General features: G+C 36.4%; 1 protein-coding gene and 1 pseudogene across 1 annotated transcript in view; one reads left to right on the forward strand and one right to left on the reverse strand.

The window, feature by feature from the left end:
* Positions 1–20,082, reverse strand: part of ERICH3 (glutamate rich 3) — a 104,329-nt gene that overhangs the window by 58,203 nt on the left and 26,044 nt on the right. Inside the window, 5 exon segments of the mRNA XM_042948614.1 lie at positions 2,528–2,746; positions 7,034–7,192; positions 11,990–12,118; positions 14,023–14,094; positions 17,596–17,721. Coding sequence (XP_042804548.1) covers positions 2,528–2,746; positions 7,034–7,192; positions 11,990–12,118; positions 14,023–14,094; positions 17,596–17,721 — 705 coding nt within the window.
* LOC122227774 lies at positions 494–1,068 on the forward strand (annotated as a pseudogene).

Raw genomic sequence — 20,082 nt, forward strand, 5'->3', positions numbered from 1 at the left:
AATATGACAGCAGTGTTCTACTTGGTTAAGAAATAATGATGTGTACATGGGTGCTTGCTTGATTACTGTTATTTAACTTGCACATATAGATTTAATATGTTCTTATGGTTTATGAGATATTTAAACCCTTTTTTAAAAAAATTAAAATATGAATGGGTCGAGCTTATTCCTGTAATATATTTTAACATCAGAAGATCAAATGCTGCCAGCATGGGAATATCATGAGAAACTCACTATTCTCATTAAATAGAGGCCACAGACTTCAAGAGCACATGTTTGCTGGCTTAGTGCAGGGGGACCAATGCCAGCATGTACAGTTCAGAGGTAAGTTAGTAGACATGGTGGGTTTTATTATTGGCCCAAATATTCACTGCCCCACTCCGTGGGAGGAAGATACTTCTTCTTCCACCGCTGTCAGGCTTTGGTAATGGAATTCAAACAGAAGTTTCCCTGCTGAGTGGAATCTTAAAAACTTTCCATGGTTCTGTCGTCCATGAAGGCAACATACCCCAGACATACCCCAGACAGGGACTGTTTCTCCAGTCTGGGTCTCAGAATTGCAGCTGATCAACAACAGACGATTATGCGAACAAGAAATAAACTCCGTTCTTCCCTTCTGCAGCCAGCCACCGCTGAAGAGCCAGCAGCCAAAATGAAGCCTCAACTCCTTGTGACTTCCGACCCAAGCAAGAACCATAAAAGGCATCCCAAAGCACCTTCCCACATTCGCAGAAAGATTAGGTCTTCCCCTCTTTCCCAAGAGCTGAGACAGAAGTACAACGTTTGATCCATGCCCCTCCAAAAGGATGCTGAAGTATAGGTTGTGCAAGGACACTACAAAGGTCAGCAGACTGGCAAAGGAGTCAGGTTTACAGGAAGAAATGGGACATGTGCATTGAGCAGGCACAGCGAAAGAAGGTGGGCCTTCACCCTGGAAAGGTGGTTATCACTAGACTAAAACTGGACAAAGACCACAAAGAGATCCTTGAATGTAAAGGCAAGTCTCGCCAAGTAGGAAAGGAAAAGGGCAAATATAAGGAAGAAACCATTGAGAAGATACAGGAATAAAGTAATCTGATATACTACTTTAAATAAAAACTGTTAGGGGTGCCTGGGTGGCTCAGTCGGTTAAGCGTCCGACTTCGGCTCAGGTCATGATCTCACGGTTCGTGGGTTCGAGCCCTGCATCTGTCTCTGTGTTGACAGCCTGGAGCCTGCTTCGAATTCTGTGTCTCGCTCTCTCTCAGTTCCTCCCCTGCTCATGCTCTGTCTCTCTCTCTCTCCTTCAAAATAAATGAAAACATTTAAAAATTAATTAATTAAAAACTGTTAAAATGAAAAAAGAGAGAGAGAGAGAGAAATCAACCTTTGTTGTTGTAAGCTGAGCTGCCTGGGGTTGTTTGTTAGACTAAACCGACAGCCAACTACTCTTCAGGGGACTTTGTTGGAGGAGAGAAGACGAATCTCAGGCTACGCACATGAAGAGAAGATCCAGTTCCTCTGTGGAAGCCTGGGTACGCTGAGAGACAGAGATGTATGTTACAGGGAGGATGAAAATCCAAATTAGAGAGGAGAATGACAGGCAGTGGAAAAAGGTAAAATTGAGGACCCATGGGACAGTGGACCTCTGACATGAGGAATACAAAGTTCTTCAGAAGCCATAACAAAGGAAGAATAACGGTGAAAATGGAAAAGAGAAAATTTGGGCAAGTGCAAGGAAGACAGCTCCAATATTTTGAGGTTATTGATGCAGAGAGCTGTGGGATTCAGATATGGAATGAGGTCAAAAAAGAATGCTGGAATGAGGCTGGTTTAGAAGAGTCAGTACGCAATCTGCGTGCAAGTCAGAACTTCACTCCCTGATTCTCAATCAGTGAAAGGTAGACCTACCTATCTGCTAATAATCACAGAAGTTACACATAATTTTCATTAGTTGTGTATTTACATGATAAAAATTAAGAGATCTTTTGCCTTTGTCCTATAAAGTGTCCCCGTACAGTCTAACTGGTCTTAGGGCTATTTTTTTAATCAGTATTTTGAGAAAATGAGTACAACAAGCTCTACTATTTTCAAAGAACACTGAAAGAAAAGATTATACAATATTTTCCCAAAAATCACTAAAAGGAAGCTCTAATAGGTACTTGATGTGGGATTTTATGTTTTTTGGTATACTTAAGTCTCTAAATTTTCACAAATTACATGTTAAAATACTTCTGATAACACGTGATTGAATGGGCAAATTGAAGGAAATAAATAATTTGGAAATGGGCATAGTACAAACTAAATTTGACCTCAAGATTTACTGGATTTTTTAATTAATTGTGCTAAATTACTGAACTGAACTACTCAAGTATCTGATTTCAGATTCATTCAAGCTTACAATTACATTTATAAAATTATTATATTTATTTTTGTAAGGCACTTGCACTTGATTTCCCTAGATTCATTTTTACTATACATCCAGAAATTTAAAAGCATAATGTAATCTGTGCTAAATTAATAAAAGAAAACTTGATTCCATATTCACCCTGGTAAAGAGAGGCTCTAAGCCATTGGGAGCAGTGGTTGGACGAAATCTTCTCCTTCTCCATGATTCAAGTCTATTTTCCCTTGTGATTTTTCCTTTGTGGGGAGGAGGTGAAGGAGGAATAGGCATCATGTAATTGTTAATGTTTGGAAGTTGATAGCGATTCACTTCCTGTGAATTGTCCATGGAGTTCTTGAACTTCATCACTGCTTTCTTGCCCTGCAATCACATTTCATGACATAACAACCAGTAAAACAGAAGTAGTGACCAACATAGCCCCAAATTTTAAGACTATGGTTTACATTGCATGTAAACACAACTGACATCAATAGGCAAACTCAAAACACTTCATGTTTTTATCGAAAAGTGGCTTTTTGTAATATCCACAGCAAGTTAAATTTTCAAAAATTTTTAACCTTAAGTCTATTTTTAAGCCAAATACACAGTTATGGCATTTTCAAAGTACTTTGGGATTTTTCTTCAACAATCCATTAAATCTATGAGGACCCAGCACAATTAAACAATTTAAAGTCAGGAAGTTTGGAGTATTGTACTTTGAAGCAGGGTTAGATAGTCCACTTAACAGTGGAGTGTTATTATTACTTTTTTCACACTGATTTTCACCCATCCTGGTGTTATTACATTCCTTGATAATATAATATCTAGGAACTAAATGCAGACTCTGACCCAAAGACTAGAAATTTTTCTCCTAGAAATTCAACTTGTAGGAATAAATCCTACTAAGATACTGCACAATACATTGATATAAATGTGTATAAGGGTACACACACACACATGCACACCAAATTTAGTTGAACCATCAAGTGCAACAATAGAATATTTAATTACAATTTTTTGTGTTTTTTGTAATAGATTCTCACCAGGCTTCAAAAAGAACAGTATGAATCTATTCATCCTGACATAAAAAGGTCCATGCAATGTGATCACACATTTCTTTTAAATAATTTGTATGTGGATTTTGATAAAAATCAAGGATGACAGGAAGACTTTGAACTAAGGGTTGCCTTTGGGGATTTGGATTATTGGAGCATATCATTTTCCACCTTATATTATTTCCACCTTGTATTATTTGCAAAAAATGTATCAATCAAAAATTAAAGAGCACCAAAGGTATAATCAATAATTATATCACATTTTTCAAGTATATTTGAGTATTTGAATTTTCATAAATTGGTCATTTTTGTGTATCTGAGGTAGTTTCCCACACTTTAAGGCATGTTTAATCACTTTTATCCATTTTATACCCATTTATTTGGTATGGTGTTTTCAGTCAATTTATTCTTTGAGATGCTTTAATATAATGAAAAGTTATTGTTAATAAAGGGGAGTCATTCTCCAAACATTTCTCATTGCTAAATAAGTAAAGGAGGATAAATAAAGGCACATATGGTTCATATTTTGATTGAAAGCAACATTTATGTGAACATAAAGGGATTTAAATAGGCACCAAGGAATTCAGAATTGTTAAATAGTTGATATGTAGGTGCCATTTATGTTCTCATTTTTCTTTTTTCACATTTTCTGATTTTTCTGTGATGGGGTGCATTGATATTGTAATACAAATATAAATTAAGTGAAAATAATAAGAACAATAAAATAAGAACAATGAATCCAAACTTTGAGGCTTTGGGTTTGTTTTTTTCTAAGTAGTTATCAGTCAATAGTATGCCTTATTTGGAAATGGATTAGTGAATTTTTTAAAAAATTAATATGCCATTCCTTACCTTGCTTTTTTAGCCCAAAGTGTCTTGGACATCTTTCCATGCTGGTACAGATAAGTTTACCTTATTATTTTGTTTAACATACTTTAATAAACTATAATATTTTTATACAACATCCTATTACATTGTTAGGTGTCTTCAATTGTTCACTATTGCAAATATTATAATATTAAATATTCTTGAATCTATTTCTTTCCACATATGTGTATATTCCTAAATTCCTATATATAAAAATGCTTGAGCATGTTCATTTAAAATATTGATATTCCCACATTGTCTTCACAAATAGTTGTACCAATTTCTACACCTATCAGTAGTGTATGAGAAACTCTCATTCTAAGGATAATCATTTTCAATCAAGTCACTATTTTTACTCAGTTGCCTCTTAACCACCCTGTTTTGACCAAATTGCTTTTGCCTGAATCAAAGATCCTCATTCCTGATGCTTAGAAACTTGCTTATGCCTATTTTCCCTTCAAAAGATTCTCCTCATATGCATAACTTTGGGAATGCTGGCATCTTTGTAAATAGTTTCTTCATTAAACTCTTTAAGAAAGCAATAAGAATTTAGTGGGTACTCATTACATACTCAGCAATCATACAGACTACTATTCTTGAGAAATTTCTAGTCTGATTTTATATTAAATCATCTTCATCATCAAGGCAATGGAAAAAATTACTTGTATTTCTGGCCAGTAGAGTTTGCCTATGTATATTACAGTAAAAACTCCAATAAGTTAGAGACTTTTGTCTGCCTTGATAATTGACATATCATCAATGCCTAGAGCGGTATCTAGTCCATAGTAAGTACCTGATATTTACTAAATGAAAAGTGTAAGTTTACCTAATTTAAATTAACATGGAATTGATCTCAACCTTGTCAGCCTAAGTAAGCTACCACTAAGTGGCTATCTCTTGCTCATACCCCAAAATTTGAAAACAGGAAAATATAAGGCCCTATGCAGATTTAATAAATCTACCCAGTGTCTCAGAGCAGAGCTGGAAAATCACCTGAAAGAAAAAAAAAATCCCTCCCTAGCCAGCAGAACTTGAATATTACTTGACTGATAGTATTTATATATCTAACAGGAAAATGTGTCTACCAAAGTATAGGAGCTTAGGAAAAAATATAATCACGTTGGCAAATGTGGAAAGTATAAAGTATATCCCAGCACTATCTAGGGGAGAGAAAATCCCACCTATTGGACTTTAAATATTTCCAGTCCTAATGGCAAAATTATCCCAGGAAGATACACAGGATTTTAGCCAAAGACCTTTGAGTTTTCTGGTACCTTTGGCAAGCCCATTCCTAAGATGAGATAGGTACATCAAGCCATTTTAATCTGATTCCATCCCCCTACATACCATCATTCTGATTCCATGCTCACTAGGCAACCTTCTCATTGTGATCTGACTTCCCATGTGGGTCTATCTACAGAGGGATAATGACCTGCTTCTACAGCTTTGATTATTTGATGTCTGGTGAATTAATGGCACTTGATTATGATTTGGCTCCCTATTTTGGTTTACTAAAGGAGAAAAATGAACTTGTTCTGTATTATTTTAGTTAACCTGAGACAATCTCTCAGGATCTGACCGTTCCTGGACACTAGCTGAAACAGGAAACCTCTAGGCTTTCTAGCTGATCCTAGAAGGTCAGCTTAATTGACTTATGAATTCACAAGCTTCTGCCTAGCCCTAAGCACCATTCCCTATACAAAGTGCTACCACTCTTGGTTTAGTTTCTCCTACTTTCTAGGAAACAACTATTAAATTAACTAAAGGTTTGGGAAAAGTGCTTCATAAGCTGAAAAGCATATTAAATGGATAAAATATTAGTTATTTGTTAGAGTTATATTTATACTTTTATCATGAAACACAATCATTTGTCTGAATTAATTTCTTAGTATCAAGGTTATCTGTCAATTGTAGATGAAAAAATCTTAATTTCAAAAAAAGAAAAAAATATCTTAATTTCATATGTCTTATATTTCCTAATAAGAAATGGAACTAAATTCACCTATTTGAATTCAGTGACAACTGAACTCGTGACACAGATTCTTTCTTAAGCTCGCAAATGTTTCTTCTTCATGTTGGAAATACAAAGGATACCCTCCCTAATTACTGAATGTTCTAATGATTCCTCCCTGCTTAACTAACTCATATTTTATGTTTACCACATCTCCCTCCTCAGCTCTATTAAAATAAGTTCAAATTACCAGAGATATAACCTTGAAAATGAAGCAAGTCAAGCTCCTATGTGTGATTAATTCACCATTTTTTAAAGATGGACATTCTTTTTCTTCTGTATCCAACTTTCTCCAGAGTCAAACTTGAAGCAATTTCATACACTGATGGTAAAGTAAGTCAGCATGCAAATGTAAGCCTATTCTTGGAAAGTTTCATTTTCTAGGTTTCATGCATTTAAAATTTAGAATCAGTCAACACTGGGTCTATTCTGATAGAAGTCATACCTGGCTATAAAAAGTTTCTCTTTGTTTTTTACACATCCATTCGAATTAATGAAAGGTGACCTTATATTATTACAAATCTATTCCTTACTCTTTTTGCTTAATAGCACAGAAATCATAGGCCTTCCAGTTAGAGTAAGATGTAATTAAACAGAAGTACATAGTAAATGCTTAATAAGTGCACAATATAAATTTCACTGAGTAGATTAATTGAATCTTTGTATCTTAAAACCTTGGTAATCTAATATTCTAATGAAGGATAAAAAGATATTTCTTGAAAAAGTAACATTTACCCCAATGGGAAATGGAGCTTCATTTTCCAGCAATGAGGTTTTCAATCTGGACCCCGAAGTTATCTTTGGAACGGTTCCTACTGCAGGATTACTGGGAAGAGGCTTTAATCGAATTGGAGGCTGCATATTTCCTGGGGCAGTGTATGGTCGAGGGGCTGTCTAGACAATTAGGGAAAAAAATTCCATTTAAATTAGTATCTTGACATGTTTCCAGAACCAATTAATAACCCAACAAATTGCCTAGAGTAATTAATGGTGCCTTTTTACTGAACAGATTAAACTTTAATTATGTCCTTCCATTATACATAGCCTTATGACCCAAAGTATTTGTTAAAACATATGGTGTGGAAGTCCTCTACATAACTAAATGCCACAATTATAGAGTATTCTAGACAAAGGAGATGTTCTCTGTTAGGTTCCTGTATTTTATTCATTTTGTAAACTTGCTGACAATACCTAATTTATTCGGTGCATGAAAATGGCTTTGCTCAATTAAATGTTACCTTGAATAATGTTCCTATTTTAGAGATCTAAAGAGATATGATTGGAATGGACTCATTTCCATTTAAATGTTTTCAACATAAACTACTGTTGAGTCCTTTACATCTTAAGAATGGTGCTGAAGTAAAAGCAAACAATATGATTCAAAAAGAGAAAAGGCAGATGCCTACTATAATACATTACCATTTATTCAACTTCTCCCTTGAAATATCAGAAAAGTAAAAATGAAAAACGGTAACCGGCAAATGGAAAACACTGTGTAAAAATGGAGAGGTTTTCTAGGCTGGATCTTTTCCATTTGCCCCTCTTCTGCCTTCTCTGCCCTGCTCTGCCCTCTGGGAGTCATTTCTTTACTGACTGCACCAACTAATCTCAGGATTCCAGTTGGATTTGGCCGATGATAGGCACTGGCAGGGGATCAGAAGACAAGAGGCAAGAGGTTGGGGTCTTAATTCTCCTGGACCCTTCCCACCAAAGGTTGTGTGTGATGGGTCAGCTGAGTCCACAGCTCCTGTCAGGCAGTCCTCTCCTAGCTGACAAGTCCTGCCTGCTGGTGCTGATACCCAATCATTCCATCTCCCTCTCTGGTCTAGGTGCGTGGTTTCCCATCGTGTTGACCCCAGCACGTTTAACATCCCCAGTTGGTTTTCCTTAACCCTGGCGGCATCTTTGTAAATAGTTTCTTCATTAAACTCTTCCTAATTACCCTATTTGTGTGAGCCATCTGTTTCCTGCTGAGACCCTGACTGATGCATTTTCTAATCAAGAATGTACTATAAAGAATATAAAAAGTGCGGGTATGGAGCATCAGAAATGCTTTTTGTGCCACTGACAGAACACTTTAAGTTTAGTATAAAGATCAGCAACCTTTCAAGAAGGAAAAACAAGGTTTTTGGCTCCATTGTTCTATTACAACAAAAAGTAGGAACTTGTTAAGAATAATACATGTATATTTGGGCAAGAGAATTAGAAGGATGGTGTATAAATGCACTGACTCAAGAACAGTGAACAACAAATATTCAACTCTGGAAAAGTGTTGTGTAAATACATAAAAAATGATGAGACAGCTCCTACCACCACAATTTGGTCTGAGTGCCATCTTTACAAGTATGTCATATGTCACTAAATGTCTGATTTTGTTAAGTCAACATTCACTGGATTCCAACTATAGGCACTATGAGGAAAATAAAAAGTAATTTTTAACATCTAATGCAACACAAGACAATTAGTGCCAAATAAACCACACAAATACTGCCAAAGAGACAATAGCAACAATAACAGAATATCTAAGAACTAACAGGACTTAGAACTAAATGTTGTTTGGAATAAACCAATGAGACTAGGACAAATTCAAGTTTTCACAGAAGCATTTTATCCAAATGGATGATCAAGGGAAGAAAATGGATGAGCAGAGAAGAAGAATGATAACTTTGAACATCGAAGTAAGGAAAGCTACTTGTTGAGACAGACATGGGAAGGGTATCAAAAATAATATTGTTCAGTATCTGTTTTTCTTTCTTCACTAGTAATAGAATTTTTATCAGGGAACGTGGCTCTCATAAATAAAAACTATATTTCCCAGCATCTCTTGCAACTCTGTACAGCTGTATGCCTAAGATTTGGCCAACTAGATATGAGCAGAAGTGATACATGAAACCACTATATCGAAGAGATGTGCTGTCACTTTCCCTTTACCCCCTTCCCTCAGATTGAAATATTCACATGGTGATATGCCGTCCTGGCTTATGTATATGAAGACAACACACTAAGTTTGGCAGATCAATGACACAATAGGAGTCTGAGCTTTTGATGAGCTCACACAGTAGCACTGGGCACAACAGCTGAAACTCACATAAGTGTGTTACAGTAGGGAAGGCACCGTTATATTTAAGTCATTGCTATCTTGGGTCTCTGCACACAAACCTCTTTCATGACCTATATGGAATCCTTAGTGGATTGACTAAGGCAACATTTGATTTAAAGAAATAGAACACAAGATTCTATGAGTCAAAAGGCAAAATGTCTTAAAACCCACAAAGATATATCAAACTAGAGGTTTCTGAACAAGGAAATCAGATCATCCAAAAGAATTCTTTAACACTCTGTAAAACAAATATGCTTAAGACTCTCTCTTGTCAAATAATTCAACTGAACACAAACACATTGAAAATCTAATATAGGATTCAAGAAAGCAGGTTACTATAAACTAGAACATGATCTATTCGCTTCTGTGCTCTAAATTTTATTTCCCCCATTTGCATACAGATATCATTCAGTTAGATGAATATGGCAGTCAAATGTTTAACTGATTACATTTATCTCTAAAAACAAATCTGCATCATTCAACTAACAGCTGTGAGCTACAAACTGTTGTAGTTCACATCAGAAGCCACCTTAAATTTTGCTATATTTGAAACTGTTTGTAATATATTTTCTTGGAATAAATACGGCACTGTAGCTTAACATTTTCAAAACTGTACCAGAATGTGAATTGAAAGTGACTACCTGGTGGTTACTCAGCTTAGCTGAGCATTTTTAATTCTTAGTAGAAGATCTCCAGGGGTGAATTTCCCAAGCTTGTACAGAATTAGTTGAATGGTTTTCCACAGTTTTAATGGGAATGGTGTAGCTAAAAGCCTATATGCTACTCTGAAAGTTTAGGTTCAATTAGTGACCAAGTGCAATAACTATTCACTGGATGGTTTCTTTCTTTATTCAAGAAAGTTAAAAGAAAAATCAATGGCAATATCCCAAAAGGATTATTTTCTCCATCTCAATGGCACACGGAGGTCAGGAGTCAAATTTAAAGGATATGTATCCAAGTTGGGAGAATTAAAAGGAAGATTTGAATTTCTGTAAAATGGGAACTACAATTCAGAGATCACAATAGGTATCCCCTATGGTGCTTTTGCACCATAGGGGGTGACCAAGTGAAGAATGGTGGCTTACCAGATAGAAAGGCTTCTGAAGTGCTGGTGTCAGTGTTTCCTGTAATTTTTAAATTACTTTCTCACTCCTGCCACATTAAGATCTCCTGGATGTATCATAAACTACTTATTGAGGGTGTTCAGCTGGAAAATTGAAAAGAAAGCCTTTCAAGGGTTTTTCCTCTCTGAAACAGGTGGGAAGATGGAAAACAGCCCTTGATTGTTTCTTTTGTTTCAACCAGGTTAAGCTTTTGAGAGCCTAGTGAATTTGCCATCCAAAACCAAAAAGAATTATTTGTGTACGTATACATTTAAATGAAGCTTGGAAATATGGTATCAACAAAGGGAAAACGGTTGCTTTTCATAACTTGAGCTGTTCATCGGGAAATGTCAAAACATATTTACCTTTGAAAAATGTCAAAGCTTAACACTATATGCGATGAACCTACTTCAACAATCTGGGAAAGCTTTGCAATTTCTCTACAAATATTGTGCAATCCAAAAAAATGTTCATGCTAACAAGAAAATATATTAGGCCACATAAAATAAGAATAAAGATGTGATCAAGCAATTCATTTACAACTTAAACCATCAACCTCCAGCAAATATTTTGCAAATCTTTTCCTGTATCTATATTGTTTCAAGCTACCTTACCTTCTTTCAAACAAATATCATCTCTATATTATAAGTGAATCAAACTGGAATGAAATGTCGGCATGAAATTTCTTTAAACAGAATCTCTGTATATTTAAGTATTTTTGTTAGGGTATGTGTACATGCTTTTGATAAAAGAAACACAAATATAAGTATATAGCCCACCATGCTATACAGTATGACTGAGTTTGTGTGCATAAATAAGTTTTACAGATAAGGTGAGAGTGGAGGGAGCAGCAAGACAAAACCCAGAGGTCAGAAAACACAGAACATATGTGGAACGACTCATGGTTCCACAATCTTGCTGTATTGTAGGGTGCTAAAGGGTAATCATGAGGGGAAATATTGAGTTGGCTAAATTGAGGTCATAGGGCTTAGAGTTTTAAATGTCAGGTGGAAGGATCCAGGTTTTTCTAAACATGTCACAGAGCCAGTAAAGTCATTTCGGTATGTAAGTAACATAAATAATCTTCACTTCAAGAAAACTAATCTATGGGGCACCTTGCTGGCTCAGTCAGTTAAGTGTCCGACTTTGGCTCAGGTCATGATCGCACGGTTCATGAGTTTGAGCCCTGCATCTGGCTCTGTGCTGGCAGTGCTGAGCCTGCTTGGGATTTTCTCTCCCTCTCTCTCTCTCTCTCTCTCTTTCTCACTCTCTGCCCCTCCTCCACTTGTACTCTCTCAAAATAATTTGAAAGGGGTGATATTGATTGTAACTGGGACATTCAGTAAAGACAGTTGAACAGATACAAAACCACATTGTCATTTAGTAGGATTCACAGAATTATACAGACAAATAGAATTCTTTCTGAGAGTCATTGGAAATTATAAATTAGTTGGGATGGCACATGACAGAGTGTTTAATAAGACTCACCAGTGTTATTGGACTGGAATGTCCTTCATCAACCAGAACACTATGGCCACGGTTAGTCTTTGGGCCAACTGGGGGGTGAGGAGATAGGATTGGCATGTTATTTTCTATAAACCATCTTGTGGATTCTCCCTAGGATAAGAAAGTGATTTGATAAGTTGATGCATCATTAGTAATCTAGGTTAGGTTATTGCCTGACAGGTAAGAGATACTTTATTATTAAAGAAGTCCTTTCTCATTACTTTCGAAAGTGTTCCTTCTGGGGTGCCCGGAACGGAAGTGTTCCTTCTGGGGTGGCTCAGACGGTTAAGCATCCCACTTTGGCTCAGGTCATGATCTCGTGGTTCATGAGTTTGAGCCCCACATCAGCTCTGTGCTGACAGCTCAGAGTCTGGAGCCTGTTTCAGATTCTGTCTCTCTCTCTCTCTCTCTGCCCTCCCTCGCTCATGCTCTGTCTCTCTCTCTGTCTCTCTCTCACACAAGAATAAATAAAATATTTTAAAAAATTTAATTCAAAATAAATAAACATTAAAAAAAGTGTTCCTTCTGAAGTCTATCATGACAGTCAGAAAAAGTTTCACAGCTGTACTGGGGCTTTGGGTGTGTTAGTAAGAGTCAGGAATTTCAGTCTCCTATGTTGGAAGAAACAGCTGTACTCAAAGAAATAGCAACGGATACAGTGCATCCTGAGTTTTAGCAACAATAATATTTATTTATCTGCTTTAAGCAGATCATTACAAGAAGCACAATGCTCTTCACAGCTCTGATTAGTAAAGACTACCAGCAAGTATTACTTTTCTATCTTAAAAAATAATTAAATCATGCCCCAAGCAAGAGGGTTGCATATTACATACAAGGAGCCTAAATCATAGGTCTTTCACCAAGTACAGCTATAAAGTGAAAACCGTTATAAATAAAAATCATATAGGGAGGAAGTGGAGTGTCCATCAGGAATTTCTGCCACTGTTGTAATACACCCGTGTGCTTAGTCAGTGTGTCTGGCAACCTGGGTGAGGGTGAACCACACACTGCTTCAAGCAGTGTTCGTCACTATTTCCAGTGACCATTCTTCTCCATGAGTATTTAATCAGTAAATCAGAGAATCTAAAACTCAGTCCTTGATGCAGGACAATATTGGCAAAGTTGATCTCTACATACCAACTTTTCTGATCTTGAAAAACTCCCCTATCTGCTGTTATTTAACAACACTTTCCTAACAAGATTTTCTTTTGACCATGATAAAATAGATTTGAGTCTATCAGGTAAGAGGGAAATATGACTGTCTTCTATGGCAAGTTGTTCTACAGAAGCTTTACAAATAGTTCTCAGTCTGTGAAATGTGTCTTAGGTCCCACATTTGTAATACGACACGGAAAATAAAGAATAACATGTGAGTTTGAGTGGCTCAAGAATAAAACTGCTAACCTAAACTGAAGCCTTTCAAACATGCTTAATTGAATCTCTTATCCTCCCAATTCAAATTTATGTTTTATAAGTTCACTTCAAAGAAGAGATGTCAAATACAAAAATGGAAAAACAAGGAATTTTTAAATGCCTTGTACAGAATGTCTAAATCTTATGCTTTTGTTTGCCAAATAGATCTTTCCTGCCATCTATTTCCAAGGGTCATGCTTGCATGAAAATGTGCCATTGTATAATTTTTAGAATGCCATTTCCCACCACTTTGGGAACATCACCATCTATTTTCAGCTTTTTAAGACAAAAAACAAAAATCCTTTGGCGTCTATCACATATCAATCAAGAAAAGATAAAAGCAAAATTTCAAACTTGAAAAGAAAGTTTTCATGTTTCCTTTGAAAGGTTTGTACCTTGTAAAATTTATTTTGCACAAGGAGCTCCTATTTTGCCAAGATCTCCTGAAATAATGGTGGCCAAGACATAGTCTTGGTGAAACTATCACCTGACTTCAGCTGAGTTACCCAAAGGTAAAGTGCCTTGAAAAACTTCAATAACAGCACCACTGACTTTTAAAATCATAAAATAATTTAGTAAAAGAGAATTGTGTAGCTCCTTACCTTAAATCTCTGAATTCGCTCCTTCCTAGCCAAGCTCTCCAGTTTTTTCTTTATTTCAAGCTGATGATAACGCTAAGTACACAGGAAAGAATGGAGGAAAGGATCCTATCAATTATAGCAAAGAGTTTTTTAGAGGAGAATAATCCCCCCAGCTAGCTGTATTCCAATTCCCCACCTTGTCATTGAGATGGAGAAGAATCACCTGCATACGTGTGCAAGTGGGAATATAAATTGATACAACTCTTTGGAAAACCAATCCCTAACATAAAGTGGTGAAAAGGGTCCCAATCCTTTAACCAATACATTCCACTTCAAAACCTAGGAGAAAATCAGAATTAAAAGACAACATATCTGTGTGGTACACAAAGATGCTATCTGAAAGGATTTTTCTCTTCCAAGCAAAAATTCAGAAGCAATATAAACCGTATAGAGAAGGGTTAACTTTTGGCCACATCTGTATAATGAAATAGAATATAATCGTTAGAATAAGATTCATAAAGACTTTGTTTAAAAAGAAAGATTGAAAATGCACGTAATGCAGGAGCAAAGTAAAATACAGAATTGCACAGAACTATGATTTAATTGATCACACTTATACTGTGCGGCTGTCCCTGTGCCAGGAAGTCACATCCTGGGCAACATCTCTTCTGGAACAATGCTAATTGCTAGGCAGTCTCACTCCACAAGTGCAGAAGCTGAGGCAGAGGACCATGAATTTGTCCCAGGTCACATATCTAGTCAGTGGTGGAAATGTAATTTGAAGTTCAATCTATTGGACACTAATTTCCTGTTTGTTTGGTTTTTACTTACTTATTTTTCATAAAATGTGTCCCTGTCACAACATAGCATATTTTTATCAATGTATATGTATAAATAGAGACTAAAAGGGAATGTGAGTATGTTAACAGCAGTTCTTTCTGAGACAAAGATTTTATGTGGTTATTTTCCTTTTTATGCTTTCTTGCATTTTCCTAACTTTCTGTAATATATTAATTATATAATTTAGAAATAAACCCCATATGAAAATAATCTGCTCACAATTTTGTTGGAAATCATTCAGACACATTTGAGAGCGTTTTAAAGAGTGGTTTTTTCCTGTTTTTGATCTCTTCGTGCTTCCTTTTGGACCCTGCAGGCTCCATCCTTCCCTACCCAAGTATTATCAACCTCTTCAGATACTTCCCTTTCTTCTCTCCCTCTTCCTTGCTCTCTCACCCACTGATCACCATTTTGTGAGATTCGCTACCAATCATTTTCCATCTTTTATTTATTTCCAAGTCTCTGCAGCCCTCTCTCCTACTGCCCCTCCTCTTCACCAAGGCCACCAATGTCTTTGCCTCTGGGTCAGACCAAGGTCCTTTTCCCCCCAGTACTTTCCTGTTTAAGCATTGCACATTAAGCTTGTGAGAGCCTGCTGGCTTCCAGGACACCTTTCCATAGGGCCCAGGTTTCCACCACGCGAGGGCTCTCTCCTACTCCCTGTGGTAGGTAGTTCCTGAGCCCCAGCAGTGCACTGCCACCCGCCAGGTTAGCGCCCCCAGAATTGCTCTGGCTCCTTCTTCCCCACTCCATCCTCATTCAGTGTCAGTCTCTCTCCCCCTTCACATCTCTAGGGACAGCTGCCTTTCCCCAGCGTGTCATGACTGCTGTGAGTCCTTACCCTTGGGCAACAGCTTCCTAACTGACCTCCCATTTCCACATCTTTCTAATGATGCTCTGCTCACTCATTTTACGCCGTTGCTGAAAAACGTCTCATCGCCTCATCACCTATGCTCCAAACCTAGTTAGGAATTGAAGGCCTTCCAGAAACCAGGCCCCAGCTTACAGAAGAGTGCCTCTTCCTGCTGCTCCTTCAACCAACCTGCCTTGCAGTCTGGCCTCAGTGAGCTTTCCTGCCCATCCACAATGGCCTTTCCCCTCTAACGTCGTGCCAGCTGTCCTCACTCTCTCGAATGTTTTTCTCATGCTTTCATGTGCAGCTTCACTCAGCCTTCAAGGTCCAGTTCAAATAGCAGGACCTCCGTTCTGCTTCCTCTGACTTTCATAGAGATAAGTCATCATTCTCTACTTCCTGGAACTCGGTCTGTTTTTCCTCTCTTCTAACACTTGATCACTTTCTACAGTAGGTTTTTGTTTTTGTTTTTGTTTTTTTTGCTTTTTTGTTTTTATATATCACAGCTATATCACATAGCTTCAAACTGGTACGTGGTAAGCCTACAATTAATGATTAATGTTTGTGGTATGAACAAATACATGAATATTAATGTAACAACATTAGTAAATAGCATCAGCATAAAATAAATGTGAGATAAATGTAACAATTTAGAGACAGCTATTCTATTTGTTAATTATATTAATATATTACATATCATAGTTATATATATTACATCATATGAAATTATATTATATATTCTATATTAACACTTATCTAAGACATTTATTCCAAATTTTAAGAATATACAAAGACTCTTAAATGATAGCATATTCTAGTTATGATATGTAAGTTACATGAAAGTTTGGAAAGCCAAAACTTCAAGGATTAAAGCTAATACAAAATTTAGTGCCTATTGGGTAAATTTGAAACTAAGTATAGATTAATCTACTGTACTATTTTTTTTTAACATTAGTCGCAGAATTCCAACTAATACTTTTATAAGCAAGTGAATTTGAATGATTCCATATAACTCATGCACATGTCATAAAGCACAAAATGAATTCCTAAATTAACAGATCATATACATCTTATCTGAATGCAACACTTGTTCGGTATAATGGTAGCATAATAATAAATATTTTCAGTGCCACTACACTTAGTATTGGTTTACTGGTGATTCTACAGTTGTTCATAAATGTTTACTGCACTCACAGGTCAATGATTTTACCAGCCAAGTTTTCTGATTTACTGCTGTATGGTCAAGCCAAGAAGTGACATGCTTTTTCACAGAGATTAAAATGGTGTTGATGCTTGAAACTATAAGTTCCATGGAGCAAGGCTAAAATAATTTATCAAGTTAGCTATATATCCTACTAAAAATGCCATGTCAGGTTTGAAAAAAAAAGTTGTTGATGCTCGGTTTATGAATCTATGCTGACCAATGTGGCCTAAAGTGGGAGGGACAGCAGATGTTTCAATGCCTCTTCCCTGAAATTTAGCATACGGCCCAGCTTCAGAGCCTTAAAAGAATAACAAATCTGAAATAATTCATGGCAGTGGAATTACTGATATTTAAACAGATGTCACTTTTTTTTTTTTTAGCAAATGGAAATTGGGGTACAGATGGTGAGGGCTGGTATGTTTAAGAGTAGCCATTATGGATTAAAAATCTACATTTGTTAAATTAAATATCACAAAATATATAATGATGTCCATATTTTTCTGTAACTGAAATCGAGAAAAGCTTACTTCAGTCTCTTGGCTCCTTGCTACCCAGAGATTATAGAGTATTTCTCAGGGCACCTTGTTCCAATACTTTTTAATGAAATACAGGAGGAATTCCTCTGCTTCTAGTACAGAAGTAGTATTAATTATCATATTAGAAACTATCTACTATAAAGAAAATATGAATACTTTACCTCCATATCAAGAACCTTATGGAAAATAGCCTGAGCTAGGCACTCCCGGATATATTTTTGGTGATCCCTCTTCATGATATTTAGTTTGTATTCTTTTTCGGAAAGTATTCTCCCACTTCTTGTGATCTGTCATGAATAAATAAAACATACATGGAAATACAAAGCAAAAAATGTATTGTTTGTTACCAAAAATGGAGAGATGGCGTGACAAAGAGACAGAGAGAGGGGCAGCATCTTCTAAGCCTAAAAGGGCATACTACTATGGCTGGTAAACTCACTCTTCATGAATATTTCATAAGGGAAAAAAATCGGTCTCATATACCAGCATTGGCAAAACACACACAGGTGGTGCACTTGACGTTTAAAACAAGGTTTTCATTAGAGTCACAATTTCTCCTTGATGGAACCCAGGTGTTCTTTTCACGTCTGTCTTTTGAACACATTTGGGAAGAAGAGGTGGAGCGCTACCTTGAAACAATGAATAGGAGCAGTGATCACAGGACTGATGATCTCACAGGAAATAACGTTGAAGGGCAAAACATGTAAGCTATAGAGGTTCTCATCAGTTTGTTTTAAAAACAATTGGTTTCATTACTTTATTTTCACAGTTTTTTCTCCTTCCACTCTCCAACCCAGAATGTAATTTAATGTGTCATGATTCAGATTTCTTTCAGATTATGCAGTGCTGCACATATAAAAGACTCCAGATTGCTTTCAATTGGCATCATTGAAAATGCCAGGAGTGGTAGTTTCTGGTTTTTATTTACTTATTTTTCTTTGCTTTTGCTTTTAATCCTTCCTGAGAGCATATTTGTGGTATTTTTCTGTATCTTCTATCCTGGATTGTTCATCTTCTTCCTTTCCACTTAATTATGCCCTGCTCTTTCAGGTCTAACCCAAGCCCACATATTTCTTAATTTTGAAAACTGTAGTTTTTTAACACTGTTGTGGCAACATATTGGAGCACTGCGACCAAGGAGATTGGTGTTACAAGTGATTGCTTACTGATGATCTTTTTTTATATCTTTTTTTTCCCTGATGAAAAAAAAAGGGTGTGTGGTTTCCCTGATGAAAAAAAAAGTGTTCCCAATCACAAATAACTCAGTTACGGTCTTTGAGATGTGTTCTCCGCCCGGGATATCGTGCCATATGTTTCCAGATGAGAATAAATGTTGAGAACATTCTGCACTGTGGCTCCCTCCTCAGTTAACAGGTGTCATTGTTCTCCCCCCCCCCCACCCCCCCTGGGGGAAATCTGATCTCCCCAAGTAGACTGGAAGCTCCTATAGGGCAAAAGTTCTTAAACTGGAGCTCACATTAGAATTACCTGGAAAAGTGTTGAAAATAGATTGGTGGGCCTCACCCTACAGCTGTTGACTCAACAACAGGTCTGGAGTGCGGCTCCAAAATTTGCATTTTCTAACAAGTTCCCAGATGATGCTGAACACAAACAAGTTCTAGAGAAATCTTCCTTATTTGAGTTGGCATGCTACATAACCAATGTTCAATAAATACTTGCTAATGATGTTAATAAGTAAATACAAAGTCCTTTCCATTTATACATAAAGCTTACCAATTGTTATCCAAAGAAGGAATGTTAATAGTAACCACAATAATTGCAACAAGCATTTATTACACCTCTCTTATTGCCGCAACGATCCTGAGGGCTGGGTATCATTATCTTCATTTCACAATTGAGGAAGCTGGAGCTGAGTAAGTTAAGTATGTGATTTGCTCAAGATTCTATGACTTGTAAATGGCTGAGCCAGGTTTCAGCCAGGTCTGTCTGATAACAAAGCCCCAGGAGACAAAAAGCAAGCTCTCAGGAGATCTACCCTGCCAGAGTTCCAAGCACAAAAACAACAATTAGAAACACAATGCATATCCTTTCAACACCATGGCAACAATAGTTAAGGAAATCTTTGTGTTTTAAGAAGGTAAACAGTTAAAATCATTACTCACACTTTGTATAACCACGCCTATTTCTTTCAGTGGAAAACTGTAGTATTTTTTTAAAGATTTTCACATTAAATACATTTAGAGGAATAGAAATTTTGTGGAAATGATAGTTTTAGAGCTATGAAAAGACACTAATGTTATCAATAAACCCAGGAAATGAAACAGGTTTTCAAAATTCAAGGGGAAATTTTGAACTGTTCGTGTCTTCCACACCTTATTCTGTGATTATTAAAAATAATATTTTTTTTTTCTGAAGACAGTAAAGTCTTCTCTGTGCTTAATCCCTAACAGTTCCTGGCTCATACAATGTGTTCAATGAATACGTGTTGAATAAATAAATGAATTAACAAATAAATAAAATATGCTATTGGAAGCTCATAGGGTTTTTCCTCAATAATTTATAAGTAGCTTTAGCAGTCATTGTGACCTCTCTTCCTATCTTTTGAAACACAGCTTCAAAAAGATAATCTGAGCTCTGGAAAAGAAGTAATTTTTCTAAAAAAAAAAGGGGGGATGAGGAGGTAGGTG

Source organism: Panthera leo, chromosome C1 (genome assembly GCF_018350215.1).
Source record: "Panthera leo isolate Ple1 chromosome C1, P.leo_Ple1_pat1.1, whole genome shotgun sequence".
NCBI classification, from domain to species: Eukaryota; Metazoa; Chordata; class Mammalia; order Carnivora; family Felidae; genus Panthera; species Panthera leo.